This window comes from Dioscorea cayenensis, chromosome 24, assembly GCF_009730915.1.
Source record: "Dioscorea cayenensis subsp. rotundata cultivar TDr96_F1 chromosome 24, TDr96_F1_v2_PseudoChromosome.rev07_lg8_w22 25.fasta, whole genome shotgun sequence".
In the NCBI taxonomy this organism is placed as follows: Eukaryota; Viridiplantae; Streptophyta; class Magnoliopsida; order Dioscoreales; family Dioscoreaceae; genus Dioscorea; species Dioscorea cayenensis.
The window spans coordinates 453,597-481,313 of record NC_052494.1 but is presented as its reverse complement, the minus strand read 5'-3'; the positions used below and the strand labels follow the sequence as shown (position 1 = coordinate 481,313).

The following is a 27,717-nucleotide window of genomic DNA, read 5'->3' as shown; positions in this document are numbered from 1 at the left end:
AAAACAGGTTCCTTTTCTTCATAAATAACGTTTTTTTAATTTTTTAATTTAAAAAAAAAAAGCAAGAGAAAAAAAAGAAGCAGGTCACGAGCAAGAGCTCGTCCCCATCTTCTTCAACTCCTCATCCTCGAATCCCCAAAACCCTAACCCTAGATAAAGCTCACGAATGGACAGATCTCGACCTCAATCCAACCTCCATCGCTGAGATCCCTCTCCTCACGGGCTTCCCGCCGATCCAAAACTTCACGGGCAGCGTCGCGCCACGTCGCGGCCACGGCCGGAGCTGAGTATTTGGTCTTGGTTTTAGGGGTTTGATGTAAAGAAGCGAACCATTGGGGAGCATGGATCGGTCGGCGCTGACTGTTGGGCCGGGAATGGATATGCCGATAATGCACGACAGTGATCGGTATGAGCTGGTGAAGGATATTGGGTCTGGGAACTTCGGGATCGCCAGGTTGATGCGGGACAAGCAGTCGGGTGATCTCGTTGCTGTGAAGTATATTGAGAGGGGCGAGAAGGTTTGTTATCTATTTTTGATGAAGTTTTAGTATTGAATTCTTGGATATCATTAGAAAGAGATGACTTTTGACTTGCTTTGGATGGAGAAAGGAAGCTTCTTTCTTTCTTTCTTTCATGAAGTGTGTCTTTCATTTCTATGATTTTTTAAAAATGCAATTTTTTTTTTGGAAGTTGATTCAATTTGAAATTTTTCTTAGTTGGCCTAGTAGAAATTTTTACACTTTTATGGAAAAAAAAGGAATTGATTCTATTTGTAAGTTGTAGTGCCATGGACGATGTACGTGTGTATTTTTCTTCTTGGTTTTGATATTGTATTGGAGTACACTATCTACAAACTGTTCCGGCTGATATGGCAGTGCATGGTGATGGATGCTTAATGCTTGGAATAGGTTTGACATTGGATTTCTGATGAAATTAGAATGAACTGAATAGTGTGGTGGGTCACTGGAAACTTTAGGAAAAGATTGCTAGAATATTTTGTGTTCATAGTAGATTCTGCTGTTATTTGTGTTTGATTACTGAAAAATAATATCTGTCATGTGGATGACAGATTGATGAAAACGTCCAACGAGAAATTATCAACCACAGATCGTTGAGGCACCCTAATATTATTAGGTTCAAAGAGGTGAGCTTCAATGATTCTAATCTGATAAAGTATGATACTTCTGGTGTCTAATAAATAATGTGCTCTAATTATATTTATAGGTTATATTAACTCCTACCCATCTGGCAATTGTTATGGAGTATGCTTCTGGGGGTGAACTTTTTGAGCGCATTTGCAATGCTGGCCGCTTCAGTGAGGATGAGGTCACTTACTTGATCCTTTGATCAAATTTTTGTTGCTTATCTCTAAAATATTACTTGTTGTTGGAGTCATTTCCACTTGTTTTTTCCTGCAGGCACGTTTCTTTTTTCAACAACTTATATCGGGTGTCAGCTACTGTCATTCAATGGTGGGTGATTGAGACCCTTTTGCAGTTGTTACTTTTAGGTTTCAATGGTTGAATTGGCTGGTGTTGTTTTTGTTGTCCAGCAAGTATGCCATCGTGACTTAAAGCTGGAGAACACTTTACTGGATGGAAGCGCGGCGCCTCGTCTGAAGATATGTGATTTTGGCTATTCTAAGGTAACAATTGGCGCTTCTGTTAATAGTATCTCTACAATTCAGACACGAATTTTTGTCTCTTTTATTATGACTGAAGCCAAAAAAACACATTAGTTCCGCCATGTGAGTGATTGAACTTGCATAGTATCTCTACAATTCAGACATGAATTTATGTTTCGTTTTGCTGAGTGAAGTCAGAAAACACACTGGTTCCACCATGTGAGTGATTGAACTCGCAGTTCTCCACAATTTGAAATGGGTGAATTTGGTAGAATCCCTGGAAAGGCATTTTGACCTTTACGCAATCAGGGTTTGGGCTTGATGTGGCCTATGAACATAGCGGCAAATTCATTATGTGCATAAGTTATGCTGATTTTTGTGGCACCTTAAGTAATTATGTACTGTTATCATTTGATGTTTTTCTTCTGAAATATTTTAAATGCTCGATAAATTAACTTCAGTTCACCTTCTTGTTTGTTTGTCTGTAGCTATTTCTTTTTATGTTGTGACACCTGACTTGTATTTTTCAGTCATCTGTTCTGCATTCTCAACCAAAGTCAACTGTTGGAACTCCTGCATACATTGCGCCTGAAGTGTTACTCAAGAAGGAATATGATGGCAAGGTAGCTAATTTACAACGTACATTTAATCCTGTGTCTTCTTTGATCTTATTTGCTCTTTGTATGTCTCTTTGTATGTGATATTTGATTTATTTATTATGCACTGGAGCTTTGTTCATTGATTAATATCACATTTCTGCTTAAAGGCAGTTAGCTGTTATTAATAATTGCATATTTCAGGTTTGTTGCTTCTCTTTTTTGTTTTCCTTTTTTTTTTTTTAATTTGTTTGACTTTAAAGTTGAGAATAGTGTCAAGGATCATTAGCATTTTGGTATGATCTTTGTGTATTTGATGGAAGGACATGCGTTCACAAACATGTTGTAGATATAAGAACAGCACCTTTTACTTGTAAAGGGATTGATGTTAAAACCAAGAACAGTCTATAAGATGAGCTTTGGTGTAATATCTGAGTTACAAAAACTGACATTCTTAAGGCCAGTATATTGTTATCCATTAAATTAAGTTTATTGCATTGTAATTTTTCTGTTTTGCAAAACTGGTTTGTCTTATATAAAGATGAGAAATGCTCGTCTCACTTGCATTAACAACCTGGCTTTTACTTGGTAAATTGTTTTTCTCTTATATTGTCAACCTTTTACACTGCATGCAGATTGCTGATGTATGGTCATGTGGAGTGACCTTATATGTCATGCTAGTTGGTGCATACCCTTTCGAGGATCCGGAAGAGCCCAAAAATTTCCGGAAGACTATACAGGTGAAGTCATTCCCTTCTTTTACCGTCACAGCACCCGGAATATTAAGTAACTAACCACTTGCACATCTCCAACAGAGAATCCTGGGTGTTCAATATTCAATTCCAGACTATGTACACATATCTCCTGAGTGCCAACAGCTAATCTCAAAGATTTTTGTTGCCAATCCTTTAATGGTAAGAACTTGTGTTCTCATGCATCTTTTATTTTATTATTTTGATTCAAGCTAGACAATAGTTTCCCTCCAGAAGAAAAACAAGAAAACAGAAGGTCCTAACACTTGTTTTCGTACATACCCTCAATCCTAGGAAAAGAATTATCATCACTTGTTCTTTTGGTAATTTTAATGAGTATAATATCCTGTGAATTCTTCAGCTCACTAACAATAGATTCTGTGGAAGATAGCATGCAAAGTCCTGGAAGTCGTGTTAATTCTGTGTGATTTTTGTGAAATCAACCAAATAGGTTTGCGAATGCCTTTGTTTAGCTTCTAACATTTGTTTGTACATCATTTTAATGTGTCATGAACTTCCAGAGGATAACAATTCCTGACATACGCAACCACGAATGGTTTTTGAAGAATCTACCAGCAGGTTTGATGGATGAGAACATGATGAGTAACCAGTATGAGGAGCCTGATCAACCGATGCAAAGCATCGATGAGATAATGCAGATCATTGCAGAGGCCACCATACCTGCAGCTGGTACTCGTGCACTGAACCCATATTTGACCGATAACCTTGACCTTGATGACGACATGGAGGATCTGGATTCTGACCCTGATCTTGACGTGGATAGCAGTGGAGAAATAGTATATGCAATGTAACTATTGTGGTTTTCCGCTGGTGTATCAAAAACAATCGGGAAAGGTGGTTGTCAATGGACGCTATTCCAAACTTAAGATAAATTGCGAAGATTGAAGATTCAGCTGTTTGGACGCTAAGGTATACTCCGAGCATCAACTGGAAGAATCAAACCCTAAGTTTACATCCTTCTGTTGATTGTCTGTGTAATGTATGTAGGCACACAACTTGTTTGCATTGGCATGCCTCTGTATCTTGAAACTGGTGATTGTACTATCTTGGTTTGTTGTTGTTCTTGCTGCTGCTGCTGTTGTTGTTGTTGTTAATTATCTGTTATAATGTAGTCTTTCTTTCCTTCTGTTTATTATTATTATTATTATTATTTTTAAATTTCTGGCTCTGTTCAGGTTTGAGGAAAATTAGGGTTTTGAATGACCTAATCTTAATTATGTAGAAATATTTAATTATTTATTCATCCATACACTGTTTAATTGAGAATTTGGCTTGCCAAAGCAAGGGTTGTTTGGATTCACTTTTAAATTAAATGCTTACATTCTATTAGAAGTATTTCTATCCCAAACACTTTTATTAATAAAATAAACAATTGAATGTTTAGTTGAATTTTGGTTTTTCTAATTTTATTAAATTATGCTATTAGTTGTATTTATTTTATTTCCAAATTTCTTATATAAAATTATAGTATATGGGCTTCGATTTAAAAAAAATCTAGATCCCACATTTTATTCATATAAAATTATGATAAATTCTATTATTACAGTGAAAAAGGATGCAAAGAAACAGAAGAGATTATACAATTTTTTAGAGCATTTTGGTTTAAAAAACACTCATCTCAATGTGTTACTTTTTTTTTCCCTGTAAAAAAGGTGCATTAGTTATGATAGTTTAATGTGCATTAGTTATGATTGTTTAATGATTTCCAAAGAATTTATCATGTGAGTTAATAATGGCCTATTACAGATGCCCAAAATAATATATCACGGACCGTAACTTTATCATGATAAATCTCTTGACCATTTAACTTTTAATGGGTGAAAAATATGATTCCTTCTACAAAAAATCTAATAAACAATAAATGAACAATATTATACAATATTTTTATAGTATTATACACTGTTTGCATATTATTAAGTTCAAAGAGTTTCGATTATTTGACTGTTCATTCACTATTTTAATGAAAAATCACTGGACCGCCAGAGGTTCTCAAGTGTTAAATTGTTTAACGTTAGAGAAGTGTCTCCGAAAATGCTTAAAAAAAAAAAACCCCCAAACTATTTTTTTTTCTCTCTTTCTGTTTAATCATTTTCAATCACCAATGATTTTTTTTTCTGGGTAAAGTTAACTTAAAACAAAATAAAAAACAGGCCTTTAACCCAAAAGAAAATTAATTAAATAAATAAATAAAGAAAAGGAAAGGAAGGTGTGAAAACCTAAAGTTCTAATTTGGCCCATTAGAACTAGCATTAAAAACATATTCACAGTAGTTATTCCAAACATACAAGTGAACAAGCATTTCAATGAGAAATCTCTTATTTCACTTCACTCTACAAGCCAATCTAAATTGAAACATTCTTCTACAACTTGAACACGCAGCTCTGGAATCTCCCTCTCTGCTTCTTTCCATAACAATGATATCTCTTCATCACATATTACATTCCCCAGAGACTTCAACAACATCGATGATTTCGGTACACTGCTCACTTGTGGGCATTCCCTCATATCAATCTTTTCCAAGTTTGTCAAGTAACCGAATTCTTCGGGGAGGCCTTCGAGGTTAAAACACTGAGAGATATCAAGATACTGCAAGCTTTTCAGCTTGCAGAGTGATTGCGGGAGCTTCTTCAAACCCGGGCATGCGTATATACGAAGAATATGAAGTGAATTTAGTTTTCCGAGCTCATGAGGCAACTCTTCTAAATCATGGCAGTTTGATATGCTGAGGCTCTTAAGAGAATTGAGTTCGCAAATGCTGGATGGAAGATCGGTTAAATCAATGCAGTGATCGATTGTGAGGTTGGAGATGCACGGAAATGTCAGTGGCAGAAGGACAGTCGAACCTTGGAGGCTGTTCTTGAGCTCACATAGGACTAGAGAGACTTTCATTAAGTTTTGCAAGGGAATTGTGGTTCTTGGCAGAGGAGGGATGGTTATCTTCTCGAACCAAACGCTTGTCAAGTTATTTATGGATTCAAATACGGTAAGATTGTGAAGCTTTGTGCTCGAGAGTCCATAGTTGATCAACACTAGAACTTTCAGCTTTGGCATTGTCTTGATAAACGGAGGCAGGAAATATTCGGATGAGGAGAAGTTTAGAATAAGAACTTCAGCCTTTGGAAAGTGCATGTTGAACCAATCACATTCTTTCATTTCACCTGAAATAAAAACAAGCTCAGTCTAAAGTTGCCATATATTTGCTACACACATCTGACAGCATCAAAGGGGAGCAATGGATGTTATTAGAACCAATGGTAATTTGTCTATAAATCAGAAATTGTCAACTTTCAAGCTTCATCAATGACTTTCAATTAGCAGAGAGTGATACATAAAGGAGTAAAAAACTAACTAAAACCACATAAGAAGTATTGGAAACGAATGTTAAACAGAAATGTATATGAGACATAATAGCACGGGATAAGCATACCTGTATGAATTGAAACAATCTGTGCATCAAACTGTTGATCATTGTTCCTTTCCCAATCCTTTGGAAGTCTGTCTTCTTTCCTTGGCATGTTCAATCTTTTTCGACTGTTCAAAGACTCCCGACTGCTAATGTGAAGAACCAGGTCCCTCAAAACATCATGCTGAGTGACAGAAAGCTCATTGTAACTGCTATAGATGTCTCCAGCTCTGCTCCTGAATAGATCACAAAAGATAAAAACAAAGAATTACTTTGTGTTGTGATGAACATTGAACTTTTATTAGCAAGGTTGTTCATCAGACTGATTCAGACAACATACTGTGCATCTTTCACCAGGGTAAGTAGGTTTTTATTGGAGAGTTCGACTAAGATAGCATAGGCATCTACTTCTTCAAGATCATGGATCTCCATCCATATGTTAATTAGTACATCAAGAGGAATCTTCTTGTCTTCTGGAAAGGAACCCAGATCAAGAAAACACTCCTTGACCTTGTGTGAAAGACACTGAATGCTTAACTCCATCCTTTCAAGTAATTTATTCTCGTGGGAGTCGGATATGGCTTCTCCTCGAGATAGTCTATTCTTTGCACTTGCCCAAATCTTTGGGGGCTGCCCACGGAGTGAAGCTCCAATCACTTTTAAAGCTAGAGGAAGGCCTTTACATTCTTCAACAACCTGTTGTATAAATAAAGATCAGAATTCAAACAAGGACTTTATCTGATGCAATGGACACGAATATTAAAATAAAAAAATGACCCGAACCTTGAAAACTATGAAAGTTTAATTATTTAAATAAAGATCCAATGTTGTTGTTATTTACCAAACTGAGCAGAATCAAGAAAGTTGCCAAAGTAGACTAGTGTATGAAGTGGCCTTCATGACTAAATAAATCATATGAAATGAGCTTCGAAACTGCAAATACATCAGGAATATTTTTCCATAACTTCCCTTATTGTGAATTATATAATCTTCATCTGTTCAAGCTCTAGCAAGAGACTAAATGAAACCATTTATCAATGTAGATCAAGTGACAATACCTGTTTCACCAACTTTTTATCAGCAGTTGGCGGAATTGACTGCTGGTCGAAAGCTGAAGAACAGAAAAGGGATAAGGCCTCTTCTTCTCCTAGCAATTCCATTTCATAAGTGTCAGTGAATATTGTAGGGAATTTGAACCTTGATACAACAAGTGTCTTGCATCCAGGCACTTTAAAAATAAGCTCTTCAAGCTCAGATGGAGTCCATACATCGTCCAATACAACGAGAACCGGAGCTTTCAGTCTTGGCTGCAACACTATCTGCCATTGAGGAATCTCATCATAAGCCCCACGAACAATATTCCCAGTGATCTTTTCCCACAGCTTGAATTTCAAGTTCTCTAAATTCGGAGATTGAGATACCGTCTCGAACAAAATTCCACCACTAAAGTGATCTAAAAAAATAAATATTAAAAGATCAGAAGAAGAAAAAAAAAAAGACTTTTCAAACATATGTAACACATTGCAGAGGTAATCCATGAATACTGATTGGTCAAACATTTCCATTTGTGAATTCTATATTGTGATACTAAGAATTCAAATGCTGCAAACATCAATAAAGAATTTAAAGAAAAGAAACAAACAGAACTCAAACAATAATTGCTTGCTAAAGTATTTTGACAGCGAAAGTGGAAAATAACTGGACAATAAAGTCAAGTATTCAACAACAACTGAAGGCTTTGATTTCAAATAATCAAATCAAATAAGATATATAATTCTCAACAAAAATCCATCTGAAGAATTGTTCATGTGTTCCCTGAAAAATTTCATCAAGAAATTTGAGGGCATGGATACAAACCCCCAATCAATTTGCAAAAGCTCTATAAAAAAAAAAGAGCTCTTTTTATGAGAAATTTTCCGAAAAAAGATGATTAATTTAAACCCAAATCCTAAAAAATCTGAAAGGAATCAGAGCTTACTTCGAATCTGAGGATCCTTGCAGAGCTCCTTCGCCAAAGTAGTCTTTCCACTGCCCGCCATCCCGCAAATCCCAACAACCACGCGCGCATCGTCGCCATTGATCAGCATCTCCTTCACTCTCTCCCTCCCAACCTTAATCCCCACGCCCACCACCTCCTCCCCTCCACCCAACTCCAATCCCTCCATCATCTCCACCACCATCCTCCTCCCCATCGCACTCCCTTCATCAATCTTCCTCTCAATCCGATCCAACCTCGCCAACGAGTCCACACGAAGATGATGCACATCAGCAAGCACATGAGCCGGCATCTGCCGATCAACCCACTTCGAGATCCACCGATCAACACGCTCCATGCGGCGAGAGAGCTGGATAGAGCGGTAGACGTTCCAGCGCGGTGAGTCGGCGGCCTTGCGTGCAAGCTCCAGGCCAAGGCGGAGTTTCTCAGCGAGGTCTGAAAGCTGGTTCTGGCGTGCTTGGGGGAGCTCCACGCCGGAGTATCGTATCTCGTTGACGATGGGAAGGAGGGCATCGACGGAGCGCTTGAGCTGCTCGGCAGAGGGACGGCAGAGATAAGCATGCCGGATGACCTTGATGAGCTCCTTGACGAGCTCCGTCGCGATCTCGCCGGCGAAGAAGTTGTCCATTGCTGCGTTCTTTGTGCTTCTTCGTCGTCATCTTCATCGACGCGCGAATGGAGATGAAATAGAGAGCCTTGAAGGGTATTTTAGTCTTTTCAAAATACTTAAGGGAACCCGTTTCCAATTAAGGAAACGTTTTTTTTTTTTTTTGATTTTTTTTAAATAGCCTCAGGAAATACATAATTGTATATATATATAAATATATACAGGATCAATCCTGTGTGAATGAATCTATGTGCGTTGATTTAGACTTATTGTATTACTGTACAGTTAAAAGTGAGATGAACAATGTTTAAAATATTGTATTTATAAATAATATACAGTATTTTTATTTAAGCCATTAAATAATCTATTAGTTGTATAGTAACTAAATAAATCATAATTGTTGAACTCTATTTCTACTAATATTTAACAGAAATTAAAAAAAAAATTTGTTACCAACTACGGAGTCTGCAGAATACCTTTTCTTATATATATATATATATATATATATAATTATATATAAAATATTAACTTAGGAGTTTTGTAGAACATTTGAAAAAAGAAAAAAAAAATAAAGAAAATAAAGAAGAAAGAGATAGACAAAATAAAAATAAAAATAAACAATACCCCTTGTATTTGTGGTTAATGGGTTAGGTGGGTTGTATATTGTTAATCACATAGGATAGTGTAGATGATATATAGATGATATATTGTATATGATAGGTGTGTGTGAGTAATGTGTAGCTGTTGGATTTGAATACAATAGTTGTTCTACAATCGTCCTTAGATTTCTTATCTAGGCTCACCCTATATATATTATCCTTGTGAAGGTGGTTGAAAATTAATTGAATTTTTTTAATTATATATATTATATAAAAATATTGATTTTATTTTTTTTATTTAAAAATATAATATTAAAAAATAGCATTATGAAAGTACTAATGGCGGGTTAGTATACTAATATTAGGTCTTTTGCATAGAGTGTTTTATGGTTTATAAAAAAAAATAAATTTAAATATTTTAATGTAAAATATGAATTTAAAATTATTATTATTATTATTATTTATTTTTATAATTTTTATTATTTAATTAAATATAAAAGTAGTTGATGTAAAACAACATCTTTTTGAGAAAATCCATTGATTTTGGACCATTAAGTAACAAATAGAGTTTTTTATATTGTAAATAATATGCATGTATATATATATATATATATATACTCTATATGTTAATCTTATCCCCCTAAAAATCTCAATTTCTAAACTCTTTTCTCAGATGGACAATTGCCCATCTCCTATTGGTTCGCCAATTGTTGAGTTTTTTTTTTCTTTAAATTTTTTTAACATATATACCCCTAGCAAATCTGATTATTTACATACATTGGTACATCAATTTCTTTTAAAATTGGTTTATTAAACACATATAAATATTAATAGAATAAATAGTTAATTAAACTAATATATACTACATAGTAATACTAATATATATATACCATAAATTTAGTATATTAGACATACACTTACAATTAAATATACTAGGCATTTTCCCCTACTTCGCATCGGAGATTTTAAAATTTTGTGAGGAGTTTTGAAGCAATATCATATATTAAATAATATAATTAAACAACTCCTACTATAGAAACTATTTTATACTTTGGATTTCAATAATGTTTTTCAATTATTAATATTATAAGTAATATAAATAAAAATTTAAATATTATTAAAAAAAAATTAAAATTATTCTTTAAAACGCTCTTGGAGTAGATTATACATCTACTTTAATAGTATTTATAGATAATTAATAAATTACATAAGAGTAATAACTATATGTATGCTATATTAGTATAATATAATATTATAGTATACTACATAATGTATATATTGTAATAAATGAGTTGTAATAAAAAAAAAACCAACTGATTAATATGCAATAAAATTATTGCTATATATATATAGTGATGGAGACTTCTTATATTTTTAAAAGCTAGTGAGAGAGTGAGAATGAGAGCGATAGGAAGAAAGATTGGATGAACAATTGAATAAATGATACCAGGAGAATGGTACCATCTCCCACGGGTTGATATGTTCTACTGGATTTTATTTTTAGTTAAACGGTACTAAATTAATCCAATAGCTGATCATACGAATGTTTATAAATTTTAAATTTATGATCCGTACTCATACATATATCTAGACTTTTTTTTATTAAAATAAATATAAAATACAAAATTTTTTTAAAGCCCGCAACATTAGTGATGGCATGCATACTAGTATAAATAAATTTGATTGTTTTGGGGCACGCATGCGGTACTTATTTATTGGGTTTAATTCAATGTTTTAATTTATTTTCATACAATTTTATAAAGTCATCAAACATATATATATATATATATATATATATATATATATATATATATATATATATATATATATATATATATATATATATATATATTACAGAATTACTTTCACATGTTTAAAATTGAAAGAGGAATAAAGAGGTGGTGATGCCATTAATATTATAGAATATATATGAATAATGAATGATAAAGACAATTATTATTATTATTATTATTATTATTATAAGTAGATGAAGAAAATTGCTTGCATACCTCTATAAAATTGGATATTCCCATAAGGACAATTTATTTCCTTATATATTTTTTATAATTAAATATTAATTTATAAAATCAGAAAAATATAGATTAATCCTTGTTTGATCTATTTATTTTTTATTTTATTTTTAATAAAAAAATGTGTACAAACCACGAGTAGAATTCAAACTCTTGACTTTTTAAATATAAGGACAAATGCAATACCAAGTATTTTATTATAGGGTCATTGTTTGATTTTTTTTTCATTTTTTTGAGTATTAAAAAAAATGATAAATAAGAGTTCACTTTCTTTAATATAATTTTTTAAGTTAATTTTTTTTAGTAAAAAATATATATAAACAAATACAAATAATTTATTAGATATATAAATAAATATTATATTTGTCAGGCGAATATAAATAATTTTTTTCATTTTTTCAAAACCTTATTTTATTAAATAAATATAATTAATTTAACTAAGAGATGTTTGAGTCACTTAAATAAATGCTTTTTCGAGTTCAAATTTTTGTATATAGAAAATAAATCAAAATCCTCCGTCACCTCACTACTAAAAAATGATGAATTGAAGATAAAAAAAAATGAATAAAATAAGAGAGAGAGAAAAAAAAAGGAAATGGCATTATTATTATTATTATTATTATAGGCGTATTCAAGTCTACCACGTCTAAATAAGAAGTCAAAAAAGGGAATTGCAAGCAAGTCTCAATTGTTTTGGAAGGTATAGATCATGGATGTACATTTGATTCACCATTAAGTTTGTTGACAAGGGCCTATCTATGCCCTGCATGAAGGAGACAAAGACTTATTTATTTTTATTCTTTTACTTTTACAAAAGGGAATAAATCCTTTTGTAATTTAATGGGCGTGTTTTGAGTTAATGTTTCACTGGTTTTGAGTCAATGTTTCAGGTATCACTGCCTTGAGTTATTAGGCCAATCTAAGAATCCAGAGTTAATATTTTTACATGAGTTCAAACTCTCTCTCACGCACTAAATTTGAACTTTTAACTACTTGAATTGGGTGGTTTCGGTGATACTCCTCTGCTTCTTTTTATTTATCGTGATTAATCGAATCTCATACAAAATTTTTTATTATTTCATAAAATTTTATAAAAATTAGTTATCTTTTCAAAATTATCCCTAATTTATATCTTCACATTTTTTTTTTCATATTTAGATAATTTTGAATAATAATAATAATAAATATTTTTTTATGTTAAAAAATGACTGATAAAAAAAACATAAATTTGTGACAAATAAAAAAGAACGGAGAGAATATATTCACTATTCACACATGATCAATTGTCATAATATTATTCCCTTTTTGATAAATAAATAAATAAATAAATAAATAATTAATAATTTTTTAAGTGGTTTGGTATTTGGATGGATAATTTATAAATACATAAATGATTTTTTATACGTATTTGGATGTGTATATATGGAAATATTTTCTTTATAAATGCACAAGTATTTTTATGATTTTTTTTTAATAAATTTTTAGATGTGTATACCTGGAATTGCTTTTAAATTATGAAATTATCACAAAGATATATAAAAGTAGAATCAAAATTTATTAGTAAATTAATACACTAATATCATAAAATCACCCTAACAATGTCCAAGAAAATAACAGATTAAAGTTAAAAAAAAAATAATAAGGAAAAATAATGCTTTATTGTTATACATAAAATAAACAGTGAAAGTGTGGTTTTATCAGTGGCCTTTTGGTAATAAAAACATTACTAGTTTTTTTTTTTTTTAAAGTTTAATATCTTAAAAAAATCTTTTTTTAAATTTTTTTTTATGGTTTAATTAATTATCTATATTTAGTGAATTCTCACTATAGAATTTTACAGATCAACCCAAATAAATATTCACCAAAAACTAAATTAATTAATTTAAATAACAATAACAACAAGAAAAAATTGCCCCAAATTTAAGTGAGCAGGTCAACACTTTCAACCAAAGCATGAAAATAATTTTGACCAAAAAAAAAAGAAAGAAACAAACAAACAAAAAGAAGTCATTATGAACAACAAGAATGTTGCAACCCTATGTAACATTGAATCAAGCATAAAATTTAATAGCAAAGAAAAAGATAACACACTTACAAAAATGATAAGATTGATAAAGATCATATGATTTTTACAAATGCTAACAAGAAGCATATTCCATTTGAAAACCAGGACCACATGACAAACAAGAAACCATATGATTCATAACAATGAAAGAGAAACATTACCTAAAAGTCTTCTTGGTTGGGTACACATCACAATCATATAAATCATCTCACAATTTATCTTAGAATTGATTTTTGCATTTTGTGGTCACACTAACAGCAGCCTTGGCCCATCTTCTTCAACAGTCAAAGTCCAAGTTCATCTGGAAGACGTTGAAGTTTGATTCATGAAACAGTAGATAAAATTACTGACAGTAACAAGATAATAATACAGTGTTTGATACTCATGAATTCACAGATCACTATTTACTGCTACTCTTTATGTTTAACTAATGAATTTGAAGTTTGATTCATGAAACTGAAGAACTTCAGATAAATAGATTGAATAACTGCTGCTAAAGAGATAATAACAAAGAGTGCTCAGCTTTGCATTTGCTGTAATGAGTTTGAAGTATGTCTCATAAGAGAATAACTCAAATGGAAGGGTGTCTGATATTCAAGACTGAAGAAGTAAATCATTCATATTAGTCAACAAGCAAAGACACTTCTTAATATGCTAGGACTTATCAGTGTTGGTCATTGAAGAAATTTCTGTGTGTATGTCTACCTCTAATTCCATATGTAGTGATCATATTTGGACTTACTGCAATGAATTTGAAGTGTAAATTAACAAAACTGAAAACTTTCAGGTCAATAGATTGAGTTACAATTGCTAACAAGCTAAACCAGAGTATTTGATATTCAAGAATAAATGTTAAGCATCAGCACAATATACAAGGACTTGTCACTGTTAATCAATGGATAAATTTCTCTGTGTGAATTTTTCATGCAATGAATTTGAAAAGTGATGAAACTAGAAAATATCAAGTAAACAGATTGAATTGCAGTCAATAACAAGCTAAAACATTGTGTTTCCTATTCAAAAGCATAAAAAGTCCAAGCATTCACATTACTCATGACTTGCAAAGGCAATATTAATGTAATAGGACCTGTCACTGTTGGTCAATTAATTACTCTCTCACACTATCTCTATTTTTTTATTTCGTATAAAGCTTGTCTTCAGATTTACTGCAACGAATTTCAAGGGTGATTGACAAAGCTGAAAATCTTCAAGAAAATATATTCAATTAAAGTTGCTATATATATTCAATTTAAAGTTGCTAAAAAGGTGAAACCCAAATTCCTTGAGGAAATTGTGTTCAATCTGTTAGGACTTGTCACTGTAGGTCAATGGATAAATTTCACACATGATTGATGACACTGAAAACCTTCCAGAATTACTATTCCCAATATGCAAAAATAAAAGGTGTATGGTTTTACGTACTACATGTCTTAAAATCTCATTTAATAATAGACTCCATTTCATGACCAAAGGTGTCACATAAACCAAGTGATAAGATGGGCCTAATTAAACAATGAAAATGATAGGCTATATTGAGTAGTTGATACATAAGAACGGCAATTCAAGAGCAACAACATTGATATTGAGAATAATGTAGGAGCGAAAACTTACATGTGAGACATGACAAGCTTTCACACTTCATTTCATTTGCTCTGAGAGAAATGTTGACATCTCCCTTAATCCTGTCCATGGGTTAGAAAAACTGAAAAAGCACACAGCATGGTATACAATTACAGCAAACCAACCATTTATTCTTCACGCTGGAAGGAAAGCAACAAGATTGAGAACCATGAATGAGTGAAACTTACATCTGACACAAGACAAGCGTTTACACTTCATTTCATTCATTCTGATAAGGAAAATGAAGATATGGACGTTTCTAAAGTCTGTCATACCGTTCGGGAAGGTGATCAAGATGAAATAAACCTGTCCATCAGTTAGAAAAAGCATGGGCCAATATAAACTAACCAAACATTTACTTGTCACAATGAGTAGTTGCAACTTGCAAACATGTTTACAGTATTAAGATAACATTCCCCTAAACCATAGCTCTACAACTGCAAAATTGTTCACCAGAGACATTTATCAAACCAATAGAGGATTTATAACATGCCCAACGAACAGGACAACTCCTGTCATGTCTTCTCTGATTAAAAATAGGAAGGGATGATCAGCAACAAAATCCAGCGGACGCAGATACATGGGCGATGATGACCCACACATTAAAGCAGTTGCAGCAGCAGCTTCAGTTCCTTCCTCATTTACTTCAATAAAGGATTTGTGGATAACTGATGGAACATATAGATTTTGGCCAGTGGGTGAGTCCACCATCTCAGACAGATCACAGTTTTTTGAGAAAAGCAACTCCAGGCCCAAAGCTTTTAAAACTTTGGATGCTTCAAATCCAAATGAGACCTTGAACCTTGGAATCTTAAAATCACCTACAGCAACCTTTCGAGCTGGAAGATAATGATCCAATGACCCAAGATCTTTTAATTTCTCTAATAAACTCCATAAACCATCTTGTGCATCAGGAAGAAATAAATACATAGAAAATTGCCTCCCATCAACACCTTCTTTGTAAGGAAGCCCGAGGACTTTAAAACCAACGTGGGCGGAGAGAAGTTGTTTACCTTCAGAGGTCATAAAAGGTACTTGTACAGAGCTACCATCGAGCAGATGGAATTCAGAGTCGGTGGTTTCAGTTGCATCAAATTTCTTATCCCACAACCCTTTAAAATAAAGTGCATTGCCAAAGATCAATCTTGTATTGTGATCAACAGACCCAGAAGGAAGAAGCTCTTTGATGAGTCCAGATGTCAAATTCTTAACCCAAGAGTTAACTTCTTTTGCAACTTGATCAGCCTACAGAAACAATATGAACCCAACTTCATTTTAAGACCACTATCAAGAAACATTTTGGAAGATTAACAGCCATGTAAAACAGCAAACACAGGAAATTTTCACAATCATCAACATTCTGAGTATACAATATAATGTAATAAATGTTATGCGCTGAAACCCTTAATCATTTCTAAGCACAAAAAGCACATTATTTTCAAAGATTTCCACTTTGGTTCTTAGAGAATATCTTATATCACTCATATAACTCAAATTCAAGAATTTCAATTGGCTGCCTAGCTAAATTCACACATTAATCATAGTTCCTCACAACATGTCCAGATCCATGACTAGGAAAATTAGGGTATAAAATGCTGAAATTGCTAGAATTTAAACTTCAAACTCTAGATACAACAACAACTTCATTATGACTAGGAAAATTGAAAAAATTAATGTTTTCCACACATTCAGCCATATAGGCCTATAGTTCTTTATATAAGTCTAATATTGACGGTTACAAGTGAGAACTCTTCATGGAGGTTTTACATATCCTTAATTTTAGCCACTAACTTGTTAACTGAAAGACCATGACAGTAGAACGAGTCTTCAGGGAGGATATTCACAAGCATGTTCACTTTGTTTAACAGTCCCCTTCAATCTCAATGGTGTAGATACCAGATTGAGATTGTTGCAAAGTGAATGAAAAACTTGGACTGAAAGAGGCTTGGTCAGAATGTCTGCCAGTTGATCTTGAGAGGATATGAATCGAACATCCAGAAGTTTTCGAGCAACTCTTTCTCTTACAAAATGAAAATCTACTTCAATGTGTTTTGTTCTGGCATGAAAAACGGGTTTGGCAGAAAGATATGTTGCTCCAATATTATCACACCAAAGGACAGGGGATCTTGACTGAAATATATTCAATTCCTTTAACAATGACTGGAACAAGATTATTTCAGCAGCTGCATTTGCCAGAGCCTTGTATTCAGCTTCAGTGCTTGACCTGATATCAGTGAGGGTTGTTTCTTAGAGCTCCAAGATACAAGATTTTCTCCGAAGAAAACTGCATAGCCTCCTGTAGATCTTCTGTCATCTGCACATCCGGCCCAATCAGAATTAGTAAAAGCACTGATCAAAGTTGAGGAAGATTTGTTGATTGCTATCCCATAGTTGAGAGTGTATGCAAAATATCTTAAAAATCCTTTTTATCGCACACCGAGTGAGTCTCTCGTAGGACGTGTGCATGTACTCGACATACTTTTGTTCACGAAAAAAGAGATGTCTGGGTTCTAGTTAAGGTTGATAATCGAAGGGCACCAACAATGCTTCAGCACTTTAGTAATCTCTGCATCTGGTAAAGGAGTACCAGTGGTTCTAGATATCTTCTCAGAAACCGACATGGGTGTAAGACAGGGCTTGCAATTAGACATATGTGCCTTATGAAGTAGTTCAGAAATATATTTTCTTTGATTTAAAACTATTCCCCTTTGTGTTTTGTTGACACTGATGCCCAGAAAATAGCTTAGTTCACCAAGATCGTTGACAAGAAATGATAATTTTAACTTGTCAATCAAGGTTTTGATCATATCATCTGATGAGCTGACTATAATGATGTCATCTACATACACCAGTATATACACAATGATTTCATTCTAATTGTATATGAAGAGAGAAGTGTCTGTTTTTGAGGGAGCGAAGCCTAATTCTTGCAGTTTAGTCCTCAACCGTGAAAACCAAGCTCTGGGTGCTTGTTTGAGTCCGTAGAGAGCTTTCTTCAGTTTACACACATGATGAGGCTGTGTTTTACTTTCAAACCCTGGAGGCTACCTCATATATACTTCTTCTTCCAGAAACCCATGTAAAAAGGCATTTTTGGATATCAATGCATTTTCATTATCCGGGTTCCTTGATCATCGCTAGAGACAGAATTAGTCCGGCTGTTGAAAACTTGACAACAGGACTAAATGTGTCATCATAATCCACTCCATGCCTTTGTTTGAACCCTTTTGCCACTAATCTAGCTTTTATATCTATCAATAGAACCATCACGCTCTTTTTTTGAGTTTGAAAAATCCATCTCGCAATCAATAAGATTAAGACCCTTCTTCTGGGGAACCAGATCCCATGTTTGATTCTGTGTAAGAGCTTCAAACTCAATGTCCATGGCTTGTCTCCAGCAAGGTACTTGAAGAGCTTTAGTATGAGTGGAAGGTTCAGAAGATGCCATGAGTGCGTGCCTGGAATAAACAGTGCCATCACTGAAAATCTTGGGTTTTCTAATGTTATCTTTTAGTCTGGTTTTCATTAAGTGTCTTGGTGCTTGTTCAGTTTGAAATTTTGTTTGTTGCTCCAAATCTGTCTCAGAAGCTATATACCAGGAGTTGAAAATTCTAAAGTATCTGCAGGAGAAAAGTCAGACTGGACAAGGTTTTGTTCATAATTCTCTAGTTGGTCACTGCTAATAGATGAGTTAGAGAGATTATAAGGAACAGTGTTTGGGTGCAGTTGAGTTTCTGAAATAGTGCTAGTATTAATAAAAGAGGGTAAAAGAGTTGAGGAATCAGATTGTTGTTTAGTAGTGGGTTGTTTTGAAGTGAAGGGAAACACATTTTCATCAAAAATTACATCTCTGGAAATATAAACTCTACCACTTTCAATGTGAAGGCATTTGTATCCTTTATGATGAGAACTGTAACCAATAAAGACACATTGTTTTGATCTAAATGAAAGTTTGTGGGCATTGTAGGGTCTCAGATTTGGCCAACAAGCACAACCAAAAACTTTAAGTAGAGAGTAATTAGGTTTCTTACTAAGCAGTTGTTCTAGAGGAGTTTTGTTATTGATCACACGACTGGGTATTCTATTTATAAGATAGCAAGATGTCAGGAAGGCTTCACCCCAGAATTTAATTGGTAGAGAAGCTTGAGCTAAAAGTGCTAATCCAACTTCTACAATGTGTCTATGTTTTCTTTCCGCTGAACCATTTTGTGGATGTGTGTGAGGACAAGAGATTTTATGTTGAATGCCAATTTGATTAAAGAACTTATGAAGTTTCTGATATTGGCCCCCCCTCCCCCACCCAGTCAATTTGAACACTTTTAATTTCCTTGCCTAGAAGTCTTTCAACATGATTTTTGAATTGAAAAAATGTGGTTTAAACATCAGATTTGTTGTTTAAGAGATAGATCCAGGTGAATTTGCTATAATCATCAATGAAGCTTACATAGTACTTTGAAACACTAGAGGATTGAAAAGCTGGTCCCCAAACATCTGAAAAGATGAGTTGGAGAGGAATTTCAGAAACATGTGTAGACTTGGAGTAGGGAGGTTGATGACTTTTAGCTAATTGACAAGCATTACAAACATTTTCATCATCATTCTTAAGAAAAGGAAGATTGTTTTGCTGAAGAACAAGCTGAACAACTGATTTTGAGGGATGACCAAGTCTTTGGTGCCAAAGATTGTTGGAAGTTTGAGCTTAAGACTTGGAGGATTAAAGGAGAAAAACAGAACAAGGATAGTTTGCTGGGAAAAGATGGTAATTCATTAATCTAACTTCAGCTTAAATACAACAAAAACCACTGACTGATAGAAAAGAAATACATGGACATGATTTGACACAACTATATCCTAAAAAACCAGCCACAAAAACAAGCCACTACACAACTCTCAAAAAGCTGAGCAGAAAAACAAGCTGGAAACAAGGAAGAACATTGACTTATTGGTAAAGCTAAAGTCTTACAGTAACTGAAGCATACATTAACACTCCTCCTTGCTTTAGTTGCTGCAAATGCCAAGCTTATCCCTTAAGAACTCAAACTTGCTTCTTGGTAGAGGTTTGGTGAACAAATCGCTAGCGAAGATCGCTCGCAATACTTTAGACTAATGCAGACCCTTCTTTTTGCACTTCTCTAAGAAAAGAACATCTTGATGTTAAAATGCTTGGTTTTTCCCATGAAAAAGCAGGGATTGTTGGAGATAGAAATTGCAGCCCCGATTGTCCACAAACACCTCGATGCATCCTTCTTGCTTCAAATTCAGATCAATCACGACTTTCCTTAGCCATAAAGCTTGATTTGCGCATTTATGTAGCTGCAATAAACTCAACTCTGCTGGATTGTGCAACTATTTCTTGCTTTTTACAACACCGAGAAAAACACACCGATCCAAGATTAAAACAAGTAATCAAGTGCTCTTCATATCATCGCAGATCCAGCTCAATCACCGATCGAATACCCATGCAAATAACACTCCGGGCTTGCATTATACTTTATGCCAAAAATTTAGTGTTCCCTTAACATATCTCATGATCCTTTTTGCGACTCTAAGATGCGTTTTCGGTTGCACAATTTGTAAATCTAGACAATAGACTTACAGAGATGCAAAAATATCCGGGCCTAGTTGCTCGCAAGTACATGAGACAACCAACCAAGCTTTTTGTAGAGGACTCGCATCAATTCTTTTCACTTTTCATCAAGCTTGCTCGACTTTTTCCTTCCGACACATAGGAGTAGCCATGCTCTTGCATTCCTCCATTCCGAACTTCTTTAAGATCTCCTTTCATGCGTACTTCTTTTGACATATGAAGATCTCATTCTTTTTTTGCTTGATCTCCAATCCAAGGAAATAAGTCATTTCACCCAAATTTGTCATCTCAAAGGAACTTTGCACATCCGTTTTAAATTCCTCAACAAGCTCAACATTGCTTCCTCGTAATCGCGAGATCATCAACATATAGAGATATCACAACAAAATTAATTTCATCACCTTTGATATAAAGAGTTGTTTCACTTAGACTTTTTGAAACCCAACTCCATCAAATGCTCATCAATTTTTGTCTGCACTGGGGCCCTTGGAGCTTGCTTCAGCCATATAAGGCCTTCTTGAGTAAATAGACTTCATTTTCATGCCCTTTAACAACAAATCCTTCAGTCGCTCGACATAAATCTCCTCCCCGAGAATACCATTCAAAATGCAGATTTGACATCTAGTTGGTACACTTTCCACCCTTTTGTGCGTAGATAGCAAGTAGCAATCTTATGGTATCCAATCTAGCTACGGGAGCAAATGTATCAAAAATCGACACCAAAGATCCGAGCATACCCTTTGACAACAAGCCTTGCTTTGTGCTTGTTAATGGAGCCATCCGCATTCGGTTTTAGTTACGAACACCCACTTCATTCCTATTACTTTTTCTTTTCCTTTGGCCTCTTCACAAGCTTCCGTGTCTCGATTTCTTTCAATCATGGTAAGCTCCTCCTTCATTGCAGCTCTCCATTTTGGATCCTTTTTAGCTTCCCATAAATCTGCAGGTTCAAGGATTGCAACATTGCAACTCTGATAAATGTCAGAGAGCAATCTTGTGCCTCTTACAGGTTCATCATCCACCAACTCTTCTTCGTTCAACTGAGGAGATGTAGTTGGTTCTGCTTTTGCCCAATTCCATTTGTCATTCTCCATGAAATGCACATCTCTACTTATCAGAATTTTCCTAGTATGAGGCTGGAAAATTTTGTAAGCCTTAGTGACTGTGCTATATCCCACAAAGATTGCAGCTTCCGCCTTCTTATCAAGCTTATCTCTCTTAATCTGTGGCACATAAGCAAAACACAAACACCCAAATACTTTGAGGTTTTTTAAAGAAGGTTTGTAACCATACCAAGCCTCAAAGGGTGTCTTTTCTTCCACTGCCTTGGTTGGTAGCCTATTGAGCAAAAAGCAGATGTTTGCAGACCTCACCTCAATATTCCTTTGGCAAGTCTTTCTCACTGAAGCATGCATCGGCCATCTCCATAATTGTTCGATTCTTTCTCTCACTAACTCCATTTTGTTGAGGAGTATATGGAGCTGTGAATTGATGTTCAATTCCCGCTTTTCTCACAAAAAGCAGTTGAACTTATCGAGTTGTACTCCTTGCCATTATCCCGACCTTAAGGCCCGAATTTTTGCATCCACTTTGAGTTTCTATCCACTGCTGAACCTCCGAATACACCGGCAACTCGATTTGAACCCCGAGAAAAATAAATCCAACACATTCGAGTATAGTCGTCAATGAAGACTATATAATACTTACTCCCATTGAGTGAAGGAGTTCTGTGAGGTCCAGCCAAGTCTGTGTGGATTAATCTCAACCTTTCAGTAGCTCTCCAGGTTGCTTGCTTGAAAGGAAGTCTTGCTTGCTTCCCAAACTGACAAGCCTTGCAGTCTGGTAACTCAGCTTCTAAGTGAGGTAGCCCTTGAACCAATTTCTTCTTTTGCATATTCAGCACTGCAACATGATGGAAATGGCCAAGCCGTTTGTGCCAGATTTCAGCCTGCATCTTTTTTGTAAAAAATGCTGCTTGCTCCTCCTCCAAAGGATCTAACTCAAAGCTCTTCCCTTTCATATTTACTTTGAATACATCGTTACCATCTGAATCTTTGATTAAGCACTGCTTGCCCTCAAAGATCACTTTGAAACCTCTTTCAAGTAGTTGACCAACACTCAGTAAATTCTGATTGATATCAGGTACAAATAACACATCTTTGATTAATTTTGTACCTAAGAAACTCTCAACTCGCCACAATTCCTTTTTCCTTTGACGAGAAGGTACTCTCCATTGCCAATTTTTCACCTTGGAGATATATGATGTGTCCAAACTCCTGAAGAGATCTCTATCAAAGGTCATGTGGTTGAGTGCGACCACTATCCACAAGCCATTTCCCACTTTCATTAGAACTATTTGTTTGCAAAAACAAGTTGCCACAAAAAAGTTGCTCTTCCTCTTCCCGATCCGCAACTTGAGCCACATTTCTCTGTTGAAGGTTGACTTGAGTCACATTTCTCTGCTGCATATTGCTCTTACAAATCTTACGGTGGTGCCCCATCTTTTGACATTTTTTTCACACTTTGCACGCGTCGGCCTTCTCCGAGATCTCGAAGGGTGCATGACCCTTCTTTCCACAATGCCTACAAGGAGGAAAATCATATTCTGATTCTCCATTAGTGTTTGGAGAATCGAACTTGCACATTCTTTCTTGCTTTTCGGATCTTCTTTCCTTTTCCAACTTGGCTTGATTGGACTCTTCTGCAGTAATGCCCCTTCTATTGATCCTTCATTCCTCATGAGTCTTCTATATTCCTGCGCACGTAAAGGCAATCAACAACTCTGCCGATCGACTTTCGACAAGTCTTTAGTATTCTCTAAAGAGGAGATTGTGGCTTCAAATCTTTCGGGGAATAGTTACAAGAACCTTCCCGAACCAATCTAGAATCGAAATTCAGTGCCAAGTAATCTTACTTTGTTGGCAATGCTGAGTAATCTGTTGGAATACTCTTTGATAGTCTCTGAATCCTTCATCTTCACCAATTCAAATTCCCTGATCAGATTGAGAACTTGCATCCCTTTGATTCTTTCATCTCCTTCATATTCACTTTTGAGGAAATTCCAGACTTTGAATGCAGATTTCTTGGTCATGATCCTGACAAAGATTTCTGGTGACACAGCAGAAAACAGTATAGCTCTAGCCTTCGACTTCCTTGCCTTCTTCTCCTTATGATTCTTGATCTGTGCCAGTGTTGGGTTTGCTGGCAATTCAGGAACATCATACTCCTCCTCAACAGCTTCCCAGAGATCATTTGCTTCCAAATAAGCTTCCATTCTAGCAGCCCAAACATGGTAATTTTCACCATTAAAGACAGGTGGTGCCAATGATGAGAAGGGTGTTTCAGAATCCATGGAAAAAGAAAGGTGTTTAGATGGGTTTCTCTTACTCACAGGTCCCTCAAGAAGACAGCTCTGGTACCAATTTGTTGGAAGTTTGAGCTTAAGACTTGGAGGATTAAAGGAGAAAAACAGAACAAGGATAGTTTGCTGGGAAAAGATGGTAATTCATTAATCTAACTTCAGCTTAAATACAACAAAAACCACTGACTGATAGAAAGAAATACATGGACATGATTTGACACAACTATATCCTAAAAACCAGCCACAAAACAAGCCACTACACAACTCTCAAAAAAACTGAACAGAAAACAACTGGAAACAAGGAAGAACATTGACTTATTGGTAAAGCTAAAGTCTTACAGTAACTGAAGCATGCATTAACAAAGATCTTGAGAGTTTCTATTTCCTAAGAAGGCAGTCTTTTGGGCATTGTAACTAAACTTGAGTGGATACAACCCTCCTTCACATTTCACATTTGCCTTGATAAAGTTTTCTCCTCGTTGCTTGTTCCTTCACAACAAAATGGTAAGGGTGAAGTTCCAAGAAAACATTGTTATCTTTAGTAAATTTATGGATAGACACAAGATGTTTGGAAATCTTAGGAACATGAAGCACATTGTTTAACAAAAGAGTAGTTTTAGGAGTGTGAATACTAGAATGACCAACATGAGAAATATGCAAACCTAAACCATTGCCGACTTGAACCTGGTCTCCTCCTCCATATTTGTCCTTGATTGTGAGTCGATCAAGATCACTTGTGATATGATCTGTTGCTCCTGAGTCCATGTACCAGTTTGGATCAACTTGGTATGATGTTGTAGTAGCTACACCAGCAAAATTTGTGTCCTCATCTTGATAAGAATGGTCAAAACGATGATAACTTGAGAGCTGAGTGTCCATCTTTGCCAAAAACTTGGCATTTGGGTCTTGACCCTTGATAATTGCCTCTTCCTCCACGGTTGCTAGAGGAGTTGTAGAAATTGTTGTTGCCACTTTGAGGTGGTCCTCTGCCACCTCTACCACGGCCTCTCCCTCTTGAATTTCCACCTTGATTTCTAGAGACAATATTTGCAGAGGAATTCATCTGAAGAACTGAGCTATGATGCTCAAGTCTCATTTCAAAGCTTAGCAGATGAGCATACAGGTCATTTAAAGTAATTGGCTCACTTCTGGTAGAGATCGAAGTAACCAGAGGATCAAATTCAGATCCTAGACCTGCCAACATATATGAAATTACCTCTTCATCCTGGAGAGGTTGTCTGATAGCTGAGAGAGTGTCCACCAGATTCTTGACCCGGCGAAAATAATCAGACGCTGTTGTTTCCTTCTTCTGCAGATTAGTTAGTTTGAGACGAATCTGCATGATTCTTGCTCTTGATCTTGAAGAAAACATCTTGTCCAATGCGTTCCATACTTCGGCTGAAGTCGAAAGAAAAAGTACATGTGCCAGATTTTCTTCAGACAGAGAGGATAGAATGGCACTCAGCACCTGTTGATCACGCTGGCACCATGCATGATACTCTGGATTAGGCTCTTGTGATGCCCCTTCTTCACTCAAGGAAATAATGGTATCCTTTGGACACGGATATGAACCATCAACAAACTGAAGTAGGGATTGCCCTTTGAGATAAGGCATCATCTGTGCCTTCCACATAAGATAATTCTCTCGGTTTAACTTAACACTGATGGCATGACTAAAAGATGGTGTTGGAAGAAGGCCAACAGTGGAATTTTGTGTGGATGCGGAAACTACTGTGTTCGTGGAGGATGCCATGATGAAGAATTAAGAGATAAAGGCTCTTGATACCATGAAAAAATTAATGTTTTCCACACATTCAGCCATACAGTCCTATAGTTCTTTATATAAGTCTAATATTGACGGTTACAAGTGAGAACTCTTCATGGAGGTTTTACATATCCTTAATTTTAGCCACTAACTTGTTAACTGAAAGAACATGACAGTAGAACGAGTCTTCAGGGAGGATATTCACAAGCATGTTCACTTTGTTTAACAAAAATTAGGGTATAAAATGCTGAAATTGCTAGAATTAAAAGTTCAAACTCTAGATACAACAACAACAACCTCATTATGACTAGGAAAATTAGGGTATAACATGTTGAAATTGCTAGAATTAAAAGTTCAAACCCTAGATACAACAACAACTTCATTATGACTAGGAAAATTAGGGTATAACATGCTGAAATTGCTAGAATTTAAACTTCAAACTCTAGATACAACAACAACTTCATTTTATTTATAAAAAAAGAACCACCATCTTTGCTATCACAATACTAACGAATGAGGAAAGAGCGAAAATTTATCTCACATTTGATTGAAAATCGACGGACTTGACCTCGGCCTTATACGTCTCAGACGCGATCTGTTTGAAAGAAGGCTTCAAAGAAACCGAACGATCGACCCAGACACCATTGGAGAAGACGATCCGGGGACCGCCACTGGCCGAGGCGTCGGAGAGAACAACGGAAACGATCTGGGACGCGAGGGAGCTAAGTTCACCGTGGCTCGCCGAGCCGAGGACCGGGAGAATCTGGTCACAAGTAGGACCCTTCAATCCAGCGACAATGAGGCTGAGCATGACGTGGAGAGAGAGCGGCGAGAAGACGAGGTTCCTCCCGTCGAAGGCCGCTGCCGCGCCAACGTGGTTTGCCAGCCGGAGCGCAAACCTAGTCTGGTTCGCGATCATGAATGATTCTCGAAAGAAGATTATTAGGGTTTTCGATTCGATTGTGATTTTTTTGGGGGGTTTGATCGAAGTTAAGGGTTTAAGAAAAAAATAAAAGAGTTTTTAGTTATTCATTTTTTATAGTAGTAAATTACATGCAAGTCCTTTATCTGTTTTACTTTTACAGATTGGCAAAGTTGTTAAAATCTTGATTTTAATCATAAAATAAAATCAGATAAAATTGTAAAAATCAGGCATGATAATTATTCAATAATTTTAACTATAAAAATTATCCGATTTTATGAGTTTAAATTATAAAATAAAATAAGATAAAATTGTGTAAAAATAATAAATAACTAAAATAGTAAATAACTAAAATCAGGCGTGATAATTATTCAACGATTTTAACTATAAAAATTATCCGATTTTATGATTTTAAATTATAAAATAAAATAAGATAAAATTGTATAAAAATAATAAATAACTAAAATAGTAAATAACTAAAATCAGGCGTGATAATTATTCAACGATTTTAACTATAAAAATTATCCGATTTTATGATTTTAAATTATAAAATAAAATAAGGTAAAATTGTATAAAATAACTAAAAATCAGGCGTGTTAACAATTCAACGATTTTAACCATAAAATCGTATGATTCTATGATTTTAAAACATAAAATCATCTAAAATTATATAAAAATCACAAATAACTAAAATCAGGGTGTTAACCGGGTAAAATCTGTAAAATCAGATCAATTTGACCTATTTTTAAAACTATTAAAATAACTATTT

The 27,717-nt window shown here is 34.8% G+C and overlaps 3 protein-coding genes, 1 long non-coding RNA gene and 1 other non-coding gene across 5 annotated transcripts; 1 reads left to right on the top strand and 4 right to left on the bottom strand.

The window, feature by feature from the left end:
- Nucleotides 1–47: 47 nt before the first annotated feature.
- On the top strand, nucleotides 48–4,128 carry LOC120252875 (serine/threonine-protein kinase SAPK10). The gene is made up of 9 exons (XM_039261074.1): nucleotides 48–518; nucleotides 1,070–1,144; nucleotides 1,225–1,326; nucleotides 1,419–1,472; nucleotides 1,553–1,645; nucleotides 2,155–2,247; nucleotides 2,856–2,960; nucleotides 3,036–3,134; nucleotides 3,494–4,128. Exons 1-9 carry the CDS (start codon nucleotides 342–344, stop codon nucleotides 3,782–3,784), a joined length of 1,089 nt encoding a protein of 362 aa, XP_039117008.1. The 5' UTR covers nucleotides 48–341; the 3' UTR covers nucleotides 3,785–4,128.
- Nucleotides 4,129–5,202: 1,074 nt separating this feature from the next.
- LOC120252874 (putative disease resistance protein At5g47280) lies at nucleotides 5,203–9,044 on the bottom strand. Its single transcript, XM_039261073.1, has 5 exons — nucleotides 8,375–9,044; nucleotides 7,455–7,849; nucleotides 6,737–7,092; nucleotides 6,421–6,632; nucleotides 5,203–6,151 (listed from the first exon to the last, which is right to left on the bottom strand). The coding sequence occupies exons 1-5, from the start codon at nucleotides 9,018–9,020 to the stop codon at nucleotides 5,319–5,321; spliced, it is 2,442 nt and encodes an 813-aa protein (XP_039117007.1). The 5' UTR covers nucleotides 9,021–9,044; the 3' UTR covers nucleotides 5,203–5,318.
- Nucleotides 9,045–13,931: 4,887 nt separating this feature from the next.
- Nucleotides 13,932–15,437, bottom strand: LOC120252814. The gene is made up of 2 exons (XR_005534144.1): nucleotides 15,305–15,437; nucleotides 13,932–13,994 (listed from the first exon to the last, which is right to left on the bottom strand). It is a non-coding gene; the product is annotated as an uncharacterized LOC120252814 (long non-coding RNA).
- Nucleotides 15,438–15,652: 215 nt separating this feature from the next.
- Nucleotides 15,653–27,011, bottom strand: LOC120252892 (serpin-ZXA-like; the record flags this gene model as incomplete). Its single annotated transcript, XM_039261092.1, has 2 exons — nucleotides 15,653–16,558; nucleotides 26,568–27,011. Coding segments are annotated over 2 exons (1,224 nt in total), but the record flags the coding sequence as incomplete, so codon positions are not given.
- On the bottom strand, nucleotides 25,357–25,495 carry LOC120252904. The gene has a single exon (XR_005534174.1). It is a non-coding gene; the product is annotated as a small nucleolar RNA Z247 (small nucleolar RNA).
- Nucleotides 27,012–27,717: the final 706 nt, after the last annotated feature.